At 34.3% G+C, this 24377-nt stretch overlaps 1 protein-coding gene across 1 annotated transcript in view; it reads right to left on the reverse strand.

The window, feature by feature from the left end:
• Positions 1-24377, reverse strand: part of LOC136031457 (ubiquitin carboxyl-terminal hydrolase 24-like) — a 134273-nt gene that overhangs the window by 18464 nt on the left and 91432 nt on the right. Inside the window, exons 22-28 of the mRNA XM_065711072.1 lie at positions 23141-23288; positions 20686-20911; positions 19533-19753; positions 14367-14469; positions 11585-11704; positions 8346-8655; positions 386-615 (exon numbers count right to left, since the gene is read on the reverse strand). Of these exons, the coding sequence (XP_065567144.1) occupies positions 386-615; positions 8346-8655; positions 11585-11704; positions 14367-14469; positions 19533-19753; positions 20686-20911; positions 23141-23288 (1358 nt within the window). The remainder of the gene's footprint in view (positions 1-385; positions 616-8345; positions 8656-11584; positions 11705-14366; positions 14470-19532; positions 19754-20685; positions 20912-23140; positions 23289-24377) is intronic.

A 24377-nucleotide genomic window follows, 5' to 3' on the forward strand; every position in this document is an offset into this window, starting at 1 on the left:
TTTTTTTTTTTTTTTTTTTTTTTTTTTTTTTTTTTTTTTTTTTTTTTTTTTTTTTTTTAACCAAAAGGAATACATCCTAGTAATCATTGCCTTTTACATTTTAACATAAGTCACACACAGGACTGGAACCGTCATCCTTGTGATCGAGAATCTTATTGATCACAGACTGTACCAATTGAGCTAGTAGGACTGGAAAATTGGCGTACCTTGAAAGACCTTTGGTTTGAAAGGTATTTCATTGGCGTACTTTTTTTAAAAGGTATTTCATTGGCGTACCTTTGGTTTGAAAGGTATTTCAAACCTTTGAAGTATCTGAATATAAAATCAAACAGGTAAAATCTTAAGAAAAATTGTATGTTTCATTACACGAGAACAAAAAACTTACCAAAATTTCCTTCATCAAAGACTTTGAAAAAACTTTATTATTCATTGACAAGTGAGCAAACATTTCAGCAACCAAAGAAGGATTCTCATTTATTACAGACAGGTTTTGCCTGCAAGTTGTAACCATCTCCTGCAGAAACAAACCTTGACCCTCTCCAAAAACATACTTCAAAACGTCAGCTGTGGGCTCCAAACCTATATTCTCTTCGGTAGCTTGAGGCACGTCGTTAACTAGAAAAATGGCAAAGACGTTACTAGAAAATAGCGTTCACTAGAAACGTAATTCACAACGTCAGCTGGTCTGCAAAGCTGGTCTGCGAGGGGTTTTGCCGAATCTGTTTTTCTCAGATTCCAAAAATAGCTTGAAAATTTTGACATTTCTACCTAAGAATCGGCTGTAGTTAGAGTGCTGACGTCGTACAACTATGTTGATGAGACGATTGGAAACAGAATTTCTTTTACACTAGATAATGTTTCAGAATATATTTCTCGAAAATTCCGAGAAAAACGAGTTTCAAAATTTTGACATTTTGTATCTCAGAATCGGCTGTATCTAGAGCGCTGACGTCTTGGAGCAATGTCAATTAGACCATTCCAAAGAGATTTTTTTTTTACAAGACAGCGTTTCCGAATCTATTTCTCCAAAATTCTTACAAAAACGAGCTTTCAAAACGTTGACATTTTGTATCTCAAAATCGGCTGTACCTAGAGCGCTGGCGTCTTAGAGGAATGTCAATTAGACCATTTGAAAGAGATTCTTTATTTTATTTACGCAAGATAACGTTTCTGAATCTATTTAACGGAATCTATTTCTCGAAAATTCCGGGAAAAACTAATTTCAAAATTTCGACATTTTGTATCTCAGAATCGGCTGTACCTAGAGCGCTAACGTCTTAGAGCAATGTCAATTATAAATCTCGAAAAAAAATTACACAAGATAGCGTTTCCGAATCTACTTTAGCGAATCTATTTCTCGAAAATTCCGAGAAAAACGAATTTCAAAATTTTGACATTTTGTAACTCAGAATCGGCTGTATCTAGAGCACTGACGTCTAAGAGAAATGTCAATTAGATCATTTGAAAGATAATTTTTGGTATTTACACAAGATAGCGTTTCCGAATCTATGTAACCGAATCTATTTCTCGAAAATTCCGAGAAAAACGAGTTTCAAAATTTTGACATTTGTATCTCAGAATCGGCGGTATCTAGGAATGTCAATTAGACCATGCGAAAGAGATTTTTTTTTCAACACAAGATAATCTTTCCGAATATATTTTACCGAATCTATTTCTCCAAAGTTCCGAGAAAAACGAGTTTCAAAATCTTGACATTTTTTATCTCAGATCGGCTGTATCTAGAGCGCTGACGTCTTGGAGAAATGTCAATTAGACCATTCCAAAGAGAATTTTTTTTTACACAAGATAGCGTTTCCGAATCTATTTTACCCAATCTATATCTCGGATATTTCGAGAAAAACGAGTTTCAAAATTTTGACATTTTATATGTCAAATCGGGTGTATCTAGATCGCTGACGTCTTAAAGCAATATCAAATAGACCATTCGAAAGATAATTTTTTGTTTGCACAAGATAACGTTTCCGAATCTATTTTACCAAATCGATTTCTCCAAAATACCAAGAAAAATGAGTTTAAGAATTTTGACATTTTGTATCTCAGAAACGGCTGCATCTTGAACGCTGACGTCTTAGAGCAATGTCACCTAGACCACTCGAAATAGACTTTTTTTTTTGTACAACATAGCGTTTGTAACTCATTTTCGGAAAAGAAAACGGTTATTTTCGGCAAAACCACTCTCAGCAGACGAACTGTAGGCTCCAAACCGACATTCTCTTTAAGAGTTTGGAGCGCGTCGTTAACTGAAAAAACTGACAATAATTAAACCATGGTCTATCCCATACTTCCTGTGGTCTTTTCACTTTGTTAGCATGAACAAAAGTTAAATCTTCACAGTTTATATTATCATGGGTGCCAGACAAAAAGGGGGATGCAATTCCCTCCTCTTCATTCTTAGAAAATCAAAGAAAAAAAACATAGTGCAAAATTGTGTAACAACCCAAATCAATGTTTCAACTTTCTGACAAGTTTCCTCTTTTCTCAGCCCTCTCCTTTTATAAACTTACGATCCTACCTCCCCTGTCCTCCAAATTCACGTTTGAGTCGGAAATCAAAAAATCAAAAAAATAAATAATAATATCCCTAAACATTTTTTTCCAGTCCTAATCACACCAAATTCTAATTTCGCCTTTACTTTTTGAAAATCTTATTGCTGAGTGACCAAAAACAACACACATTAAATCGTCGTGATTTATTTTACCATGGGTGTCAGGCAAGGTAATTTCTTCCTCCTCATTCTTAGAAAACCAAAAATATAGTGCAACATTGCATAACATCCCAAAAACATATGCCAGCTTTCTGACAAGTCAATATTTTTTCTACCCCCCCCCCCCCTTTATATATTTTTTGCGACGTTACAAGGCTACTTCCTCCTCCTCCAAATTTAAATTCAAGCTGGTGCATGCTGAAATCACAAAAATTAAATAATAATATCTAAAATTATTTCTTTCCGATTTTAATTCCACCAACTTCTAATTTAGCCTGAAAGTTCTGAAAATCAACCATCCATATTTACTTGAAAAGCCACTTAGGAATAGAAAAAAGAAAGAAAACTGTGTGTTTAAAAGATAAGCAAGATTTAGAAATGCTTAAACTGGCTATGAATAGCCATAAGATGACATGTCAGCGGTTAGACAATAACTTTATGTCTATTTGTTTACAGAAGCCAAGATGAATCTTTGCAAAAACTCTTAAAGACGCGTAAAAGACGAGATTTTGCGGTTGGTACGCTTAGGAAGATAACATCAAAATTTTAACAAGCTTACGCAGTAGGTTATAAGATCTGCTTCATATTACACGTTTTACCTAGTGATAAAAAAAGGGCATTAAATACCCTTAACAGGCTTTTGCAATAAGAGGAAGAAAATTTAAATGTAAAAAAAACTCCTTAGGAGCCCCCCCCCTCCTAAAAAAATGGAAGCGCACTTCATTTTCAAAACGACCAGTCAGGATAAGTAAATTACAAACATGGAATTCTTATTCAAAATACTCGAGGAACAATTGCATAGCCACGTAATTTGTTGCGGAATAATCGATTTAACAATGCGATTAGTAGCATCGGCAGTCCGTATTAGTAGCAGTCGGATTAGTAGCGTCAATCAGAATTAATTGAACATCATGACAATGCTACCAATTTATATTAGATATTAATATCGTTACTATTTACTAATATTACTAATCACTGTCACGATAACAATCAACAATTACAAAGTCACGATTATTATTAGCCATATTAGTTACAATTTGTGCCCTCTTTTCGTCATTATCATCACTAGCTACAGAACTCATATAGTTAAAACATGTACACAACATGAAAAGTCGATGTTTCTGTAAGTAAAAATTGATTACTGTAAAACACTATTTTAAAATATATAATTTGTAAATCTCCTCAATTGCCAGCCAATTATTAATCTGAAAAACAACCATATGAAGTCATACAACGAGTAGCAAACATTTCTGCAATGTATAACCATTGTCAGGTGGTTCCGAACGCTCACAAGAAAGCATAAATTTTTAAAAAATCTCTATCTCTTTTGACAGGATCTTTGCCTAGTTTTTAATTTTTCACACATTTTGGTGGGCTTACTTAATAAGATCACTTATCAAAAGTATTTCAAAGACTTGCGCTATTTTTAGTAAACAAAACAGTCTTCCACCCCCTTTTAAGATTTCTACCAAAGTACTGCTTGATATAAATATACTAGTAGGTATTACATAGGACTATCTAAAAAACTTATACAAGAATTCTTTCTTGCGTCCCCAGAAAAGCCCCAGATATGAAGTCTTGCACATGAGTCTCGCAACAACAAAAATATGTTCTTTAAAATAGGCAATGATATTTGCTAGAATACTACTTCATATAAATACCCTACCAGACAATGTATAGAATTCATTTTAAAAATTATACCTAATGATTTTTTCTTACATTCCAAGAAATGCATAATCTCCCCACCCCCAGTTGGGAACTCTTGCACAAAAGTGTCGAAAAAATAACGATTTAATTTAAAGTAGGCTAACCAATTTTTGCTTAAATACTATTTCATATAGATACCCCACTAGGTACTGTATAGGATTCCTTTTTTAAATTGCACCCAATGATTCTTTCTTACATCCCAAGGGATGCATGCACCCTTCCCGGTTGGAAACTCTTGCACTAAAGGGTCGCAAAAATAACGATCCACTTTAAAGGAGGCTAACCAATTTTTGCTACAAATCTATTTCATACAGATACCCTACTAGGTACTGTATAGGATTCCTTTTTTAAATTGCACCCAATGATTCTTTCTTACATTCCAAGGGATGCATGCACCATTTCCGGTTGGAAACTCTTACACTAAAGGGTCGCAAAAATAACGATCCACTTTAAAGTAGGCTAACCAATTTTTCTACAATACTATTTCATACAGATACCCTACTAGGTACTGTATAGGATTCCTTTTTTTAAATTGTACCCAATGATTCTTTCTTACATCCCAAGGGATGCATGCACCATTCCCGGTTGGAAACTCTTGCACTAAAGGGTCGCAAAAGTAACGATCCACTTTAAAGTAGGCTAACCAATTTTTCTACAATACTATTTCATACAGATACCCTACTAGGTACTGTATAGGATTCCTTTTTTAAATTGCACCCAATGATTCTTTCTTACATCCCAAGGGATGCATGCACCATTCCCGGTTGGAAACTCTTGCACTAAAGGGTCGCAAAAATAACTATCCACTTTAAAGTAGGCTAACCAATTTTTCTACAATACTATTTCATACAGATACCCTACTAGGTACTGTATAGGATTCCTTTTTTAAATTGTACCCAATGATTCTTTCTTATATCCCAAGGGATGCATGCACCATTCCCGGTTGGAAACTCTTGCACAAGAGTATCGCAAAAATAACGATCCACTATAAAGTAGGCTAACCAATTTTTGCTACAATACTATTTCATACAGATACCCTACTAGGTACTGTATAGGATTCCTTTTTTAAATTGCACCCAATGATTCTTTCTTACATCCCAAGGGATGCATGCACCATTCCCGGTTGGAAACTCTTGAACAAGAGTATCGCAAAAATAACGATCCACTTTAAAGTAGGTTAACCAATTTTTGCTACAATACTATTTCATAGAGATACCCCACTAGGTACTGTATAGGATTCCTTTTTTAAATTGCACCCAATGATTCTTTCTTACATCCCAAGGGATGCATGCACCATTCCCGGTTGGAAACTCTTGCACTAAAGGGTCGCAAAAATAACGATCCACTTTCAAGTAGGCTAACCAATTTTTGCTAATAGGATTTCTTTTTTAAATTGCACCCAATGATTCTTTCTTACATCCCAAGGGATGCATGCACCATTCCCGGTTAGAAACTCTTGAACAAGAGTATCGCAAAAATAACGATCCACTTTAAAGTAGGTTAACCAATTTTTGCTACAATACTATTTCATAGAGATACCCCACTAGGTACTGTATAGGATTCCTTTTTTAAATTGCACCCAATGATTCTTTCTTACATCCCAAGGGATGCATGCACCATTCCCGGTTGGAAACTCTTGCACTAAAGGGTCGCAAAAATAACGATCCACTTTAAAGTAGGCTAACCAATTTTTGCTAATAGGATTCCTTTTTTAAATTGCACCCAATGATTCTTTCTTACATCCCAAGGGATGCATGCACCATTCCCGGTTGGAAACTCTTGAACAAGAGTATCGCAAAAATAACGATCCACTATAAAGTAGGCTAACCAATTTTTGCTAATAGGATTCCTTTTTTAAATTGCACCCAATGATTCTTTCTTACATCCCAAGGGATGCATGCACCATACCCGGTTGGAAACTCTTGCACTAAAGGGTCGCAAAAATAACGATCCACTTTAAAGTAGGCTAACTAATTTTTGCTAATAGGATTCCTTTTTTAAATTGCACCCAATGATTCTTTCTTACATCCCAAGGGATGCATGCACCATTCCCGGTTGGAAACTCTTGCACTAAAGGGTCGCAAAAATAACGATCCACTTTAAAGTAGGCTAACCAATTTCTGCTAATAGGATTCCTTTTTTAAATTGCACCCAATGATTCTTTCTTACATCCCAAGGGATGCATGCACCATTCCCGGTTGGAAACTCTTGCACTAAAGGGTCGCAAAAATAACGATCCACTTTAAAGTAGGCTAACCAATTTTTGCTAATAGGATTCCTTTTTTAAATTGCACCCAATGATTCTTTCTTACATCCCAAGGGATGCATGCACCATTCCCGGTTGGAAACTCTTGAACAAGAGTATAGCAAAAATAACGATCCACTTTAAAGTAGGTTAACCGATTTTTGCTACCATACTATTTCATAGAGATACCCCACTAGGTACTATATAGGATTCCTTTTTTAAATTGCACCCAATGATTCTTTCTTACATCCCAAGGGATGCATGCACCATTCCCGGTTGGAAACTCTTGCACTAAAGGGTCGCAAAAATAACGATCCACTTTAAAGTAGGCTAAACAATTTTTGCTAATAGGATTCCTTTTTTAAATTGCACCCAATGATTCTTTCTTACATCCCAAGGGATGCATGCACCATTCCCGGTTGGAAACTCTTGCACTAAAGGGTCGCAAAAATAACGATCCACTTTAAAGTAGGCTAACCAATTTTTGCTAATAGGATTCCTTTTTTAAGTTGCACCCAATGATTCTTTCTTACATCCCAAGGGATGCATGCACCATTCCCGGTTGGAAACTCTTGCACTAAAGGGTCGCAAAAATAACGATCCACTTTAAAGTAGGCTAAACAATTTTTGCTAATAGGATTCCTTTTTTAAATTGCACCCAATGATTCTTTCTTACATCCCAAGGGATGCATGCACCATTTCCGGTTGGAAACTCTTACACTAAAGGGTCGCAAAAATAACGATCTACTCTAAAGTAGGCTAACCAATTTTTCTACAATACTATTTCATACAGATACCCCCCTAGGTACTGTATAGGATTCCTTTTTTAAATTGCACCCAATGATTCTTTCTTACATCCCAAGGGATGCATGCACCATTCCCGGTTGGAAACTCTTGCACAAGAGTATCGCAGCAAGAACGGTCTTGGGTCCTCTTTAGAATAATCTAATAACATTTTTGCTAAAATACACCTTCATATGAAGTTGCGATGTATTGTAAGATTTGTATAGAACTTCTTTTTAAAATTACAACCAACAATTCTTTCTTACATCTTGGGTCCTGCAAGCATCTCAAACAGTAAACTTTTCAGGGACGCCAAATAAAAATCTATGTTGGGCGAAGGGAGAGGGCTAAGTGTATTTTTCAAAATCCAAGGGGAATTTTTCAATAAAACTTCCAACAAGAATGTATTTTTCAAAGAGAATACCAAAACAGAGATTATTCAAAATCTAACGGGCTGGAGGGCAATAGTCTCCTCCTATTAAGTGACTGGACCCATGCACAAAGTGAATTGAACAAAAAGTCGCAAATTATTACTAACACCGTTTGCTTTGTGAAGTTTACATGTTCGGCTTTAAAATTTTGGAGCCTTGAAGAAGTTTGGGCTGAGAAAGGGTGCTACAAATTCAAAAAGCCACAGAACACCCGAGGTAAATAACAGCAGAATAAATCCGACACTTATTTTAAATCAGATTGCTTGAATAATTTTTACTCCTTTTTACATTGGAAAATTACATGAATGATTATTTTTGTATTTCTTGAGCTCATATTTATGAGCCTAACTCCATTTTCCATCACACTGATTACTTAATAATAAATCGAATTAGATGGAGAATGAACCCCCCCCCCCCGAAAAAAAGGTAAAAATAAAAAGAATAAATTAATTACCACTGTCACAGTGAGACGAAAAGTTGCAGCTAATCAATAAGTCTGCTATAAGAGAATGTATATCCCCAAAATCTCTAATTTGAGAAACGGTCCACCTTCTTTGAATTGTTGCAGGGGGTGACAGAGCTGGTAGTGGAATCGCAGCAGTCTTAGCAATCTTATTTGGTCCTGATGGTCCACACGGAGATCCCATAGGCGGGGATACAACGTTCCTCGTATAGCTTCCCTCTACAAAATCACAGCCAAGCAAGAAGACTAACAGCAAACGGAATATATTGTTTTGAAGGAGCAAACTCTTCTGAACAATACCCTAGAAACAAAAGAAGAAATGAAAAATTTGATAAAGTAAAAAAAAAAAAAAAATCAGAAGTGGCCAAGCCATGAGCTGCACGCGGCCAACCTTGGAAATACTTCAAGCCCGTGAGATTGACAACATTTTTAAAAAATAGCCAAAGTATGGACTATCAATTTAATAAAAATACTTTAATTGACAATATCTTCGAAACAAGAGGAAAAATAAATAATTTGTTAAAAGGGAAATATAAAATTTAACAAAGTTACACGGCCAAAATTACAGCGGGAGACCAGACTATCGAGTTTCCCAATAATGCTTATTTTCGGTCACAATTTTGTATCTTCGGATGGTTGGGGATTTGGCGAATCTTAGTATCTATGACTTCAAACACACTATTTAGGTTAGAGGTGGCCAATCTATGGCTGCATACAGTCCACCTTGAACTTCTTTTACGTCCATGAGATTGACTACATTTTCACGTAATAAAATAGCCAAAGTAGTGAATACTAATGAATTAGAAAAACATATTAATTTAATATACCACAGAAATAAGAGGAGGAACAAATAATTTGTTTTAACAAAGCGGAAAAAAATAGTTACACAGCGAAAATAAGAAGGGGAGAGGGAACGGTTAAAGTTCTCAAGAATGCTTAGTTTAGGTCACAATATTCTATCTTGGGGGGTTAGAGATTAGGACCCCCCTCTATACATCTATGAATTCAAACATACTATTTAAATATAATCAGGGATGGCCAACCAGTGGTTGCAAGTGGGCCATCTTGAACACATATATATAGCACATTATATTATGTTACAAAATATAATATATTATAAATATAAATATATAAAACGAAAAATTTTTAGCCAAAGCAATGAACACTAATGTATTAAAAATAAAATAATTTTCCATCTAAATATTTAAAATCTAACTGTCAAAATTCTGACAAAAAAAAAACAACAAAAAACAAAAACAAAACAAACAAACTTTGTTTTGGAAATAATACAAGATAATATGATACATTACAATTTAAAATGTTTCTGAAAAGAATAGATTTTGAATGTGGCAACGTTGTATACTTCAGTTAAGTAAGATGGTGAAAGATAAAGGATAAGGATCCATCTTTTCCATTAATAACATATAGGGCGTCAAATTGACGTTCCGGTTGCTGGGTCTTTTTTGTCGGGACAGGTAGCAAGCCTGGTACCCAGCCTCACAACAGCTGGAATCAAACCCCAGGCCACGTATTGTTATGCAGAGTGTAATTACACTGTACTACCATCAGATGATTGAGAAGTGAAATATGTTTATGGAGGTTTTACGAGCTAAGAGAAAATATTTACTTGTTCATGAATCAAAAGTACAGACCTGCACAAGAAGTAAGACATGACGAGTGATTATTGGACTTTAGCTCTTTAGTCGATATTAGCAAAAAAAAAAAAAAAACAATTATAAATACATAAGAAAAAACTATCGAAAACATATGCAAAAGTTAGATAAATAAAATTATAAATACACAATCATAAATGCATGAAAAAAGTACGGAAGATATATGCAAAAAATATCATCTATATAAAAATCAAAGGCACCAAAGGAAAAGATAACCTTCTAATTAATACATTTAAACGCATCACAGCATTTAAGAAGAAAATAGTGCTGTTTTTTTCGCAATTGAAACGTAATAACGCTCACAACTTTCCATTGTTGGAAGATTTTAGAGCATCAACATATAACAATTACATCAAGAGTGCAAAAAATTACAGCTGCTTTTGAAAGGTTATTGAGTTAGTTTAGTCTGAATCTAAAAAAAACAAAAAAAAACAAACAAACAAAAAAACGAAAAATATTAATTTCAAATTCATGGTGAAATCGAGTCGGTCCCAAAATATCTAAAATAGAACTGGTACAATAATGAATGGAACACGCTTTTGAAACATCAGAAAAAAAAGTTTTTAAAAACACGGAAGTCGTAGAAGAATTTTTTTTTTTTAATTTGTAAAAACTCACAAAAAGTTGTTAGCACTTTTAGCTCAGCCTGCACCAGCGACACTTTTTCTGTTTAGCTTTTTTTTGAAAAGAAAATTTTGAAACCTAAAAAATCTGTTCAAAAAATTATTATCCCAGAATCCAAGTGAGATATACTTTTGGAGTGGACGAAGGGAATATTTATGAGCATTATTATTCAGATAGAGTAGGCTAGACATCTTGTCAATTGTAATGGGAGATTATTCTTTTGAAGTCGTTCAAAATTATGTGTCAAGGCTATTTGATTTACAGGAGGATTACACCGATTTAACTTAGTTTCTTATTAAAATGAGATGAATAAGAAACAAAAATAGTACTGATTGTATTTTCACCTGTTTTAAAGAGATCAACATAAAAAATAAGCAGAATAATAACATAAAAGAAATCTTTTTCCGTTCTTACGAGTATGGTTCTTTTTTAGGAGCATTTTTTTTGTTTTTGTTCTTTTAATTTGTAAGCTAGTTTCATTCTGCTTTTTGTTTTGTTTTTTTGTTTTTAGGAGACGAAACATGAAAAAAAGGGACGATTCTCAAATGAAAAATAAACATAGAAGAACAAACAAGTGAATGAAAAAAAAGAATAGCAAACACACGCAAACACGAAAGACAAAACAATTAAAACTAGCTTCAAAACAGTCACTGCGCAAAGGGACCTGCCATTTGTTACAATAAGCATTTGCTTATCCTTGATCTAAACTACGGTGCTAGACTACAGGGCAAACAGGGCAATAGGACTCATCGTTCTTTAAGAATTATAACGTGAGACGTAGGTTTCAACAGTAGTTTTTAATTATCAACCTTGAAAAGAAAAAAATGTTCTTTTTTCTGGTTTTACAATTCTAAAGGGAGAAACAGCCTATACTAAAAAGGCAAACACCGAAATTAAGTGGAATGAAAAAATACAACCTTTTTTGGTTCTTACCATTTGAGAATAGTTGAGCAACAAATTGAAGTATTGAGCACAGTTTTTTGAATGGTTACTAACATCACCCTCAAGCAACTTGATTAGATACTTCAAGTACCTTTGAAGACTTGTTGATACCTACAAACAAAAATTCCTACATTAGTCGGTTTCTAGCAAATTTTAGCCAACACCTTCTTATTTGGCATTCAGTAAAAAAACTGTTTATTTTCGTTTTTGAGATAAAAACACTAAGACATTTTCAACCCTAATCAAGGCGGGCTTCCCCTATCTCTTATAAAGTGTACTGACTGAAGAGACTGATGGACGACAGGCGCCAAAAAACGTACCCTAAACTTTTTTTTTATGGCTGGAGAAAATATGATTTGCCCAATTTCCCTAAAATTCAAAGTCCCTTTACAAGAAGTTGTTCCTGAAATATTGAAAACAGATTAGTAGTCTTGACCCGTTATAATATGCATAAGCCCATCAATAGAATCAGTAGAGCACAATATATAATAGAAAATCAATAGAGCACAACCCCATCTCCATGGTTCAAATATGACAAAAACAAAACAGCATAGTTACAATAAATATGTAAAATTCGACAAAAGTAAAATGGAAACCAACAAGATATAAGCAGATGTTCAAAACAATTCTTCAAAACAGATTCTTCTTAATTTTTTCGACATATTTGACCCCCCCCCCCCCCAAAAAAAAAAACAACAACTAAAGCTTCAATTCGATCCGCATTATACTCCCGAATCTGAGGTCTCTTCTCATATTTTTTACAATAATTAGGCATCAATTCTGCTCATATTTTTTACAATCTGCTCATATTTGTCTCTGCTCATATTTTGTCTCTGCTCATATTTTTTACAATAATTAGGCATCAATTCTGCTCATATTTTTTACAATCTGCTCATATTTGTCTCTGCTCATATTTTGTCTCTGCTCATATTTTTTACAATAATTAGGCATCAATTCTGCTCGTCTGCGTTTTCTTCCAGCATTATGTTTTTTCTAAACCTTGTTGGTGCAACTAAAACCCCATATAAGATTCGATGGACATTCCCTTGCGATTAATAGCAACAAAATGACACTTGATATTACACTGTTCTCTCCTCGGAGATATGTGCTACTTATGACGTAACGTTATTGTTGAGGCTATATCTTGACGGTCTCTTATAAACAGTAGATAGCAACTGTATAGTAGCTATATAAGTAGATAGCAACTATATATTATAAGTAGATAGCAGTGAAAACAAATTTAAACAATGTAAACGGCATCTGTTTACGTCGGTATCTGTAAATAGGTACCGATTATTGTTCTTTCTCACCATCCAGCTCAGTTTCGAAAAATAAGGAAGAGACACGCCCTTTTGTTTTCGCACGACAGTATAGTACAGTGATAAGTTGGCATAAAAACAAAACTTGAATTAACCATAAATCGCTTCAAAAAGGTTCACATTCTTTGACAAGGTTCAACTTGAAGTTTTCCAAATCTGCTTCCTATTGTTCCAATTCAAAAAAAGCACAGAAAATAGCATAATATGTGATAAATGGGACTAATTCAATTAAAAAATATAAAAATTTATCTTCCACAATTTCTTACACAGTCATTTCGGGTACGAAAACTACTGATTTTCACCTTTGATTTAATAGGATATAGAGAAGATCTATATAAAAGAATTCTGTGCTAGTAAAATATAACGAATAGTCTATAGTATATAATAATGTATAATGTTTAGTACTGAATAAGGTGTATAATATAATATAAGGATAATATAAAGAGCGATGTATATAAAGAATTCAGTATTATTCCACTAAGCCTCCTTGCTTGTGTTAACTCCATTATTTAAATAATAATGTAAAATATTCTCAGATCGTAGAGAGTCGCTGAGAACGTAGAGTCTCAAAACGTAGCGCTCATAATTTCACTTTAGCATCATAATGACTAACTAAAATAAAAATATACCATTTTTTGTTTTTAAGGCCTTAAGACGTTGCTTTAGAAAATATCACCTTACATTTTTAGCATCACAACAGCTAACCATATACAAAAAGGGTTCCTTAGATTCTAAAAGATCCTCACAGTGTACAGTTACGCGATTTCCCATAGAATGTACGATTTGATTCTAAAATAATAACTAGTAGTAACAACTCAACGCGGCACCAAACCACCTGAGGCCAACACAGCTACGCAAGCTCCTCCTCCATCCCAATCTATTCAAACCCCCTTCTTTACATCCTCCCAGGAGGTTCCTACTTGCATTAAATCTTTCTTTGACATTCTCCTACCCCAATCGCGGACGACCTAATTTCTAGGCAGAAAAAATTGGCGAATTTTATGGTAAAGTATGAAAAATTACAGGCACAGCGTTTGTTTGTACCTTGTATAGGCACAACTGTTTAATCAAGTTCTAATTGTTTTTCTCCTGCGTACTTTCCACAAAAAATTGCTTAAAAATGTCATAATGAATTGTAAAGCACCTTAATAAGTAAAAATAAAAGTTTAAATTTGCTGTTTACTATTTTTCATTCAATAAATTATTTAGATTTGACAAATATCTAGCGAGTTCAAGTCTTCCACGATCAGCAAAAAGGCTTATTCTTTCTGAATTTTGGCGAAAAATTTAAATTTTTCTAAACCCAACAAAATTTTCTAGGCTAAAGCCTCGCACACGCGATAGTGAAACACATTATTTATTTTCCTGAGAAAATTACTATAAAAATACCATTGGAAAACGGCTTTAAACTAGTTTGTGCATTAGAGATCTAACATGATCCGAGCTTGACTTACATGGGATTCGCCTAGGAGTCGATGATAATTGGCCAAAGCGTGACCAACCAAGTCAGCAAAAGTTTGTCTGATTTCCTTGATAGGACATTCTAACAAAAAGGGCCTAGAACAAATTAAAATAAATTAGAGTCAAGGAGGTTTATATTAGATAAGTAAAAAAAAACTCATTTAAAAATAACAATTTGGCTCAGAAGCAAGAATTGATTAAGATTGATCCATTATGTCAAGAGAGTGGTTTTCGCTTTTTAAAAATTGTGTCAACAGAACATTTTATGTATATTTTTTTCCTATGCAACTGGCTTTTTAAAAACTATTTTATCATCTTATACAGAAAAAACATTATTCATTAAGAAAATTTATATAAATACTTAAATGTTTAAAAGAATCAAAATTTAGTAAGCCCTACACACTACAAAGGTCTTGGAAGTATTCTTGAGACTCAACTCCTTTCAGTATTGTAGTTTTTCAATTAAAAAACCAAACTAAACTTAGACAATGAAAAAAAAGAAGAAAAAAGATGATTTGCCAATCCACTGAAGTTGAGATGATTTGGCGAGAGGTATTGGTCTCATTTTGGTTCTCTGGCTGTCTCAAGTATATGGCACTAATGGCTATACTCTTTATGGGTCACCCTTTTGCTTCCCACCCCAGTAGGCGATGGTGACTGATTCCCTTTTTGGCGGTTGTCCCTGGCGATTGTTGTTTCTAAGCAGAGAGAGAGAAAGAGAGAGAACAATCACCTTTTCTTGCACTGTCGGTGAAGAATTGCGCTTGGTCATTTGAATACTTGGCGGGCAGCCAATGCGAGGAGTCTTGTCAACCCAGGTGGCACAGTATGAGTCATTGTGATGATGAATTTAATAATCTTTAGCAACAAAACTTGACTGACAACCTTTAGCACAAGAATGGACTATTTTGTATAGTAAAAAATTGGTGTTGCACTGAGTCTCCAAGGGGGATGCTGGCACTACAAAGTAGGAGACCAGTAAACTTTAAAGTTGGCTTGAAAAGCCAATGACCCTGCCCGTTATTCAAATCTGTAATTGACTGGACATGACACCATGACAGCCTATCAAGGCCAGGATCATATCGAATAGGGGTTCGATGCCGTTTGAACAGTATAAAAATGTTTGAACACGATCAGCCTGCTCGTAATGTTGGCAAATAGTATGTAAGCAATTGATGTACGATGTACGATGTTAACATAATATTGAAACATAATGTGCTGTCGCTAAAATAATGTTATATGCATAGTAAATTCCTTCTTAGTCATTCACCCGGGCTAGTAGCTCCCGAGTAACAACAAAGAAGCTACTGATCCTCTTATAACCATTTTAAAACTAAATTAAATTCGGCAAATTTAATTTAGAAATTCGATCAACACAAACCACGTCACAGGAGAAAGTGATCACGGTAATTTAAATTTATCTTGAATACGACAAGGTAAATCTTACACACGAGCGTTTTACCTTTGTTGGTGAGGGGAGAGGTTGAAACTTCAAAAGGTCAATACAGGACCTAATAAATCTGGTATAAACCATGGTGTTTAAATGTTGGAAAAATTTGTATTGAAAAACTTAATTTTTTTCGATGTAGGTCTTAAATTAAAGGTTGTTTACAAGGAGGGTCTAGGTTGATTGACAATTGTGAATGTGTATTTTAAAAATAGTTACCATTAACAATTAATCATTAATCGACATATATTTATTTTAGCAGTCAACAGAAAATTATGACAAGTATGATGGTTAAGGTGCGACTATATTTTTTGAACAAAGTTTGATTTTTTTTTGAGCGTGTTCATTTACTATAAACCAAATTATTTTGTCACTAAATTATGCAATATGCATGTAACAAGTAGATATTCTGTTAAATGGCACAAATGAATGAATGAAACGTTACTACCGACTTCTCTTTAAAGGTCCTAATTAAAACTTGATAAAAAAGCAATGTCATGACATTTAACTGATTATTTCCACGTTTTTAAAAGGGTATTCCCGTTCAGAATCAACAAAGCTCCCGAGAAATCAATATCTTAGCTTATTAAGAATATTCAAGACACAGCCAAATTCACAACAACACAATTTGGAGTTTATTTTGATCCATCTGCCAAAAATCCTTTCAATATGGAAAAATCACAACGAACACCGTCTACATTAACATCTTCATTTGTTATTAACCATTAAAGATATTGTCTAATTTTTTACACTTACTCTTTCAATCTTGAATATACCTTGGGTTAATAGAATTTATTCCTAAGAAGAAAAGCATTAATCCGCAAAAAATTGTCAAAATTACTAACAACGGAAAATTTATATTTTAAACAGACACGGAAGATACCTGTATTACAATATCTATTATCAAAAATTACGGTTTATTGAAATCGACTTCTTATCTTGGGTCGAAGAGAAAAGTCATTGAGTTTCGAATTAAAAACATCCCACTTTAAAAACATCCCACTTTAATCAGAAATTAAAGAGAATTGCTAACAGGATATGGCAATTAAATACGAGAAAATTATTTTGGAGGACTGGACTTAACGCTCTTGCACAGGGGGGGGGGGTCACCAGGCTTGAGGGAACTGGTTGACAGCTCCGTCAGTCATTTCAGATGGTCCTATCCAGTGCTAGAGATGAGGGCTCATTTGGGTTTATAGTGCGGCTGATAGGGTATTGGTTTGTTACATCAGCCCGCCTGATGCGCGGCCTCCCTCGTGAACACTGTCAACCATTTTGCGCGGAATTGACATTCGTGATGATCTATGCAGGGGTACTTCGCGGGAGGCTGAGTAGGTGGTCGTACCATCTCAAGGAACGTGCCTCTCTTTGATTAGAGAGTTTTGCCAGCTTGAAGGTCTTCAGGGTCTCAGTGCTATGGATCGTGTCATGCAATTTGAAGCCTTCAACACAACACAGGTGTCTAGTTTGAACGGCATCAACTTTTCGTAGCTTCATCTGAGATATCGGCACCACCTCACATAATTATAGCATGATGCTTCCGACTGTGGTGTTGTAAATTCTAGCTTTGGTTCAGTGACTAATTTACGGTTTGAATTAAGTTTGAACTTACGGTTTAATTCGGTGACTAATTTACAGGAAAAATCCACCCAAAATTAAGTCTTACGTACTTGGAAAATAAAATAATAATGACAGGGGAAATAAAACAATTAATTCTAAACGGTTTGAATTATATTTAAGTAATGATTATGCTCCAGTGCAGATAGGATTCCTCAAATTAGTGTTTTATTCAGCTAGCAACACGGAAACACGTTTTAACATAATGACTAACTTGTCAGCTCCCCTCATTTAGGGCAAGTTGACAATAGAGGACAGCATTTACTTTGCCGTGCTGTAAAATGTTATAGAATTACCTAAAAGATTATATTTGCTTTTAATTGGAAGAGGCAGAATTATCTCACATAGAAGATAAAAATGAGAAATTTCCAAATAAGCATCAAAAATCGGTTTTTTCCTCTCTTCTCTAAAACACACCGGAAACAACAAAACTATACATAGCAGAAAATAAATATAAGAAAAACCCCAAGATCTTAAAGCCTCAAAGACCATACCCTCTGAAATTTTCCTTCTTTTCTAAAATAAACCAAAAGATACAAATTATGTCAAAATGAGAAATTCAAAGAGAGAAAATCAAAATGAGAAAATGTACAACAAGCACCTAACTTTAAGGTGCTTAACATAATATTCTGTTAAGACACACCAAATGAGCAGAATTTTATGCAGTAGATAATAAAAATGGGGAATAACACAATAAGCTCCAAACATTAAAGGCACAAGACCATGATTTTTCGTTTCTCTGCTAAAACACACCCAAAAATCCAGAATTATAAAAAGTAGAAAATAAGAATTAGAAATAGCACCAACACGCTCCAAGGACCAAGTTTTCTTCAGAATCCTTTTCTGCTAAAACACACTATTGAGAGGCATGGTGCTACTATTTACTAGGATTAGTAAATGCAGATGTCACTCTTCAACATACGCTAAGAACTGGTCTAAACCTCCCTACCCCAACCTAAACGGGATAAGGAATAGCTAGAAGCGCAATAAGAAAGCAAATCACTTCTATTTACCAGATGGTCACATAGACCAAAAGATAACAAATAGATGATACCTCAAATAGATGATAAAAATGAGAAATTTCCAAAAAAGCATCAAAAATCAGTTTTTTCCTCTCTTCTCTAAAACACACCGGAAACAACAAAACTATACATAGCAGAAAATAAATATAAGAAAAACCCCAAGATCTTAAAGCCTCAAAGACCATACCCTCTGAAATTTTCCTTCTTTTCTAAAATAAACCAAAAGATACAAATTATGTCAAAATGAGAAATTCAAAGAGAGAAAATCAAAATGAGAAAATGTACCAACAAGCACCTAACTTTAAGGGCCTTAACTTAATATTCTGTTAAGACACACCAAATGAGCAGAATTTTATGCAGTAGATAATAAAAATGGAAAATAACACAACAATCTCCAAACATTAAAGGCACAAGATCATGATTTTTCATTTCTCTGCTAAAACACACCCGAAAATCCAGAATTATAAAAAGTAGTAAAAATTAGAAATATGCACCAACACGCTCCAAAGACCAAGTTTTCTTCAAAATCCTTTTCTGCTAAAACACACCATTGAGAGGCGTGGTGCTACTATCTACTGGGATTGGTAAATGCAGATATCACTCTCCAACATATGCTAAGAACTGGTCTAAACCTCCCTACCCCAACCTAAACGGGTTAAGGAATAGCTAGAAGCGGAAAAAGAAAACAAATTTATTTTATTTACCAGATGGTCACATAGACCAAAGAGATGAACTCATTATCAACTAGCTGCAAAACTGATGAACACTAAACAAGTAAACTCGCCTCTCTTGCGGGCCTGGGGGGGGGGGGGTGGTATGTGAATTTCATGGGACAATTTTAACCTTATTAAAAATTTACTAGCTTTTAACATCTTACTTCTAACTGGTATCGTAAACTCGTTAACGCAAAGCCAAGGTGTTTTTACCATTGGATTGAAAAAAAATCAATACCTTTAAAATGCAGAAGAAATCAGTTCATTATATACAGGATAAAATAGCATTTATATAATATAAAATGGATAACATACTATGTTATGCAACACAAACCAAGAAAAACAAAAAACTGATCTTACTTGACATGTACAATCATGGCATCGCTGCTAAGTTTATCAATCGTCCATTGAATTATTTGAGGTCCGCCCCTGCTAAGGCGACTAAACGATTCCACCCACTCATGGAGATCAATATCTGATTCTCGGTGCCTTAATCGAAAGTAAGTATGGAAGAGGAAATTCAGTAGCAGATTAACACTAATAGTACACATCTGACCGTAAGTGGAGTCACCGATCTTGTCCTGGAATTAATAACATATTAAGATGTATCTATAAAAAAAAGCTCTTCCTAAATGCTACTTTTTTCTATAATTTAAATATTTTTATGGTTAAAATAGTACCTGCAACCTAGTAAAGAGTGAACCATGGCCAGTAGTAACTAAAACTGAAATATAGCCTTTTAGAGAATCTGTCATTGACAAATATTTCCCATGGTAATTTTCATTCAGGCTCGCTTGAAGAGTGATTTTGGCTTACAAGAAATATTTTGAGAACTTCTAAAATACTAACCAAAGTCCTTTGAAGTTAAATATCCTTAGAAATTTAAGATCCTTCGAAATCTAAATGAGTCAGTCGTACTTGAGAAAAACAGTCAAAGTCAGAACGAAATTCGAGGCGTCATAATCATTCTAGAATTTAGCGATTCTTGCATTTGGATTAAAAATAAGAGATGTTTCTTTTATACAAGTGAATTAGAGGTCTTGGTATATATAAATTAAACAACAAGTGGAATCTCCCCTGGAGATGGTGGCTGTGTCCTCGACCTGTATGATAACAACCCATTTTCGCTGGAGAACTTTGCCCACGCCAAGATTTTTTGAAAATCCAAAATACAGGTAGATACGCCTAAATGATAAATAAACTCCTCAAATGCTAAAACTGCATTCAAACTAAGCGCGAAGTATACACAAATATCATTCACATAACTTTTCAAATTTTCTGCGAGTCCCACGCCTATTAAAAAAAAATTGGAGTTGGAAAAAAGAGACTATATTCAATTTAGTAGGAGATTAGAAGACTATTTATGGGACTAGACCCTTTTTCTTGAGAGAGATGAATACCGTAAAAATGTATTTCTTTCATCATTTAGCACTTTTACCACATTTGGGTCTTGTGACCAGTCTGCCTCCCCTCCCTATGTGCAGGAATAAATGCTCTGAATGAAAAAACTTACCACATTAGCAGAAACGAGTTGATGAATGAATCTGTAGTATTCTTGACTAAATACATCTTTGGATTTCATAAATTCAAGGTTTTCTTCCCGGATATTCTGAAGAATTTTGAGTGGCATTCGTTCAGTGCCGGCAAAGATACCACGCTCTTCCCCTGCATGCAAGAGCTCAGACAGTTGACTTAGACTATCAGAGCCACGAGGAGTAAGCACTGGTTTCTTTTCTCGCCTAAAGGAAGAAAAAATATTCATATTTAGTTTAAGACTGGGGGAGAGGTTCGGCATGGAATACGAATTAAATTGAAAATTCTGATTTTTAACAAGAAATAAAACGGACAATTACCCTGGTTCACACATACATGAAATTTTATTATTTTTTCCCTTAAAATCACTGATGTTGTCACATTTGTCCTTTGCACAGAGTTTTAGCGTAATAGCTTTTCAGTAATTTATTCTCATAGGAACTTGGGATCTTCGATATTTTTTTTCGGAAATAGGATTTATCAGACAAATATGTTACGAAAAAATAAACCTCAGTGCCGTTTCAGTGCCGGCAAAGATGCCACGCTCTTCCCCTGCATGCAAAAGCTCAGACAGCTGACTTAGACTATCAGAGCCACAAGGAGTAAGCACCGGTTTTTTCTCACGTTTAAAAGAAGAAAAAAAATCCTATTTAAATTAAGCTTAGGGAAATCCTAATTTTATAATCCTAATCCTTAATTACTGGAAATCCTAATTTTTAACCAGAACTAATGTAATCAATTACACTGGTTCACACAAGCCTAAGATTTAATCAAATTTTTGTCTCAAATCCAAAGATGTAGTCAAATCCTTTGCCCAGGGTTTTAGCGTGCTAGCTTTTCAACCATTTAGTCAAACAGAAATTTGGGTTCTTCGCTTTTTTGTTTTCAGAAATAGGATTTCTCAGTAAAAATATGTTGTGAATAATTATATATTTGAGAATTCTAAAACAAACACAATTGCCATCTCTGAAGCAATGTTGGCTATTTCTTAAAAAAAGGGTTAGAATAAAGAAAACTCAAATTATTTCCACTTTTGAAGCTCAATTCAGGTTTCTTCCATTTTTGGCCCCTAGGGTTATTTTTGTGCGAGAGTTCGGTTAAAATTCTGATAAATTTGTTCCAAAGATAATTTAAGAAATTATTTCCAAACTTTTCCCACAATAAATGCTGAAATATGTGTACATGTTCAGCAGACCCGTAAGAATTTTTCGGGGTGAGAGGAGGAGATGCCTTCTATTTTCTAAGGAAAAAGAAAACTGCCTTAGCCCTTTGCTAATGACGTAGATAATTGAAAACGATACAATTTCTTCCGCTTTCAAGAAACAAACAGTCAAAATTAAAATTTAGGGATTTTTGACTTATTTTGTGATTCTTCTAAAAATTTGAGTGATTTTATTTTTGACATGGTGGTAACCACGCTCGGAGGAGAAAGCAACATAACATCAACTACATTTTTTTTCTTTGATCAATAAGAAATATACGTGTCCTGTGGTGGCGCAGTGGGTTTGACCTTAGCTTGGTAATACGGGACCCAAAGATCGAATCATGTTGCAGTAATGCACCGCAGGGCCGACGCAGGGACCTGAGTAGTCAAGAAGCGTCGTTAATCTGATACAAGAAATATACGTCAAATCATACAGGGAGTTTTAGCAAGTCTACAAAAAATTCAACCAGACAATGATGCTCAAAAAAGCGCAGACAAGAATAATATATATAAAGTTTGTGTTCTTCTTTCTTGCGCCTATTGCCGGCCAGGCTCATTGGCTAGTTGGTAACATAAAAAAAAATCTAGACATTTTTGGGAAGGGGGATTATCAGAGGTACCGCTTCCCTTTGTACAGGCCTGAATGTGCTATAAAAAATTTAACCTGGAAATACTTTCCCAAATATCATTACACATTAAAATAAGAACTGGAAAAATGAAGCAAAACGAGGATTAAATTATTATACCCCATGCTATAAAAAAAACCCCCTCCCCAAGAGCATATTTCGATATTTATTATTTTTTCAACTGCTTGCTCTATGAACTATGCGGTGGTCTGGTCGCAAAGTGCAGTCCACATAGCGTAGCAGACCCTTTAGAAAGGCCTGACCAAGATGAAGGTTTCTACTCAATGATTAACGCAGGCCCACGATTCTTCAAATTGAAGACAAAGAATTGTAACTCTCTCTGCGTTAAACCACAAGAAGAAGCATAAGGTCAAGCATTTCAAATTACTAAAAAGAAACTTAAGATTTTACCAGAGATTAGAGAAAAGACCTACTATAATACTTTTTACATTTGTCATTTGACACATTTAGACTGGAAGCACCCTCGGGTAGGGCCTCACCTCAAATAAAGGATTACACAAGGTCAGTTCCTCTGCATTAGAACACTAGAAGGTAAATAGGGCCAAACCCTTCAAATTACTAAATAGAAATTTAAGTGATTTTACCCAGTTGGATTCCTTAATGATTTCGCTCTGTTAATAGTTCTTCTTGGAGTTGTTACAGCTCTTGATTTTCCGACGGTTTCGTCAACGCGATCATACAATAGCATATAAGCATTCCAATATCTTTGTCTGGTCTCTGGGAAACCACTTGCTGGAACCAAAAAAATATTAATAAAGCAAAAATATCTAAGAAACTTGAAAAAGAGTGCAGAAAAGATAAAAGAAAGAAGCAAGTTAAAAAAATAACACTTTAACTAGAAAAATGTTACAAAATCTATATAGTACAAATAAAAAGGTTGGGATTGAACCCAAATTTACTAGTAAACAAAGACACAACTAGAACTTTTCTTTTGTTTTCCCAAGAATTTACCTTTTGCATATTAGTGTTGAAACTATATTTATTATCGCTGTTTCATATCATATTTTTTATTTGCGTATTTAGATGTTTAGTGATAATAACATAGACGACTTCATTTTGTTTTCTCGTTTTGGACATTTAAAGTTTGTTTTTGGTTTGTGTTATAAAGAAGAATGATTTTCTTTCTTTCTTTTACAGCCATTAAGCATAACACCAGGCACGCGTTTTGCGCATTAAATTAACGTTTGTATTCACTGCAAATAGAATTATTCCACTGTACTCGTTAAATCACACCTTGACCAAAACAGTTCAATTTTAGAGACTTAATAAATGAAAATAGTTCGTCGTTTCTCAATTCACTTAATATCGACACTAAATTTACTGTTTACGATCCTAAATTTAAGTCAAAACGATATTTCTCATTCAATTATCAATTATAATCACATTTGCTTTACGGATTGAAATGAATATTGAATATTCATTTGGAATGTTGAAATGAATTTTTTTTTAACATACTTTGTTAATGTTGGATTTGCCTAGCCCACAGATTAAATATACAACTTTAAAGCTTTTGATTAGCTTAGCCAAAACAAAGTAAGGTTTTTCATTTTTTTTTTGCAACTGTCTTTGTCAAGGCATTGATTTAATTTGAGAAGGATTTAGTAAACTTACAAGAGAGTGCATAATAATAATAAAAAAATGATCTCGAACCCTATATACCCTTTTTTTGGCTTCAGGTATACATGTACCGGCGAGGGGGGATCTGGTGGCTGCTGTGCATGCAGCCCCCAGCACAAATCTCCCAAATTCACAAGCACAAACCCAAATCTCAATAAAACAAAATATTATTGAGTAAAATATGAACAATTCTAATACAAAAAT

The sequence above is a fragment of the Artemia franciscana genome, chromosome 9 (assembly GCF_032884065.1).
Source record: "Artemia franciscana chromosome 9, ASM3288406v1, whole genome shotgun sequence".
Classification (NCBI taxonomy): domain Eukaryota; kingdom Metazoa; phylum Arthropoda; class Branchiopoda; order Anostraca; family Artemiidae; genus Artemia; species Artemia franciscana.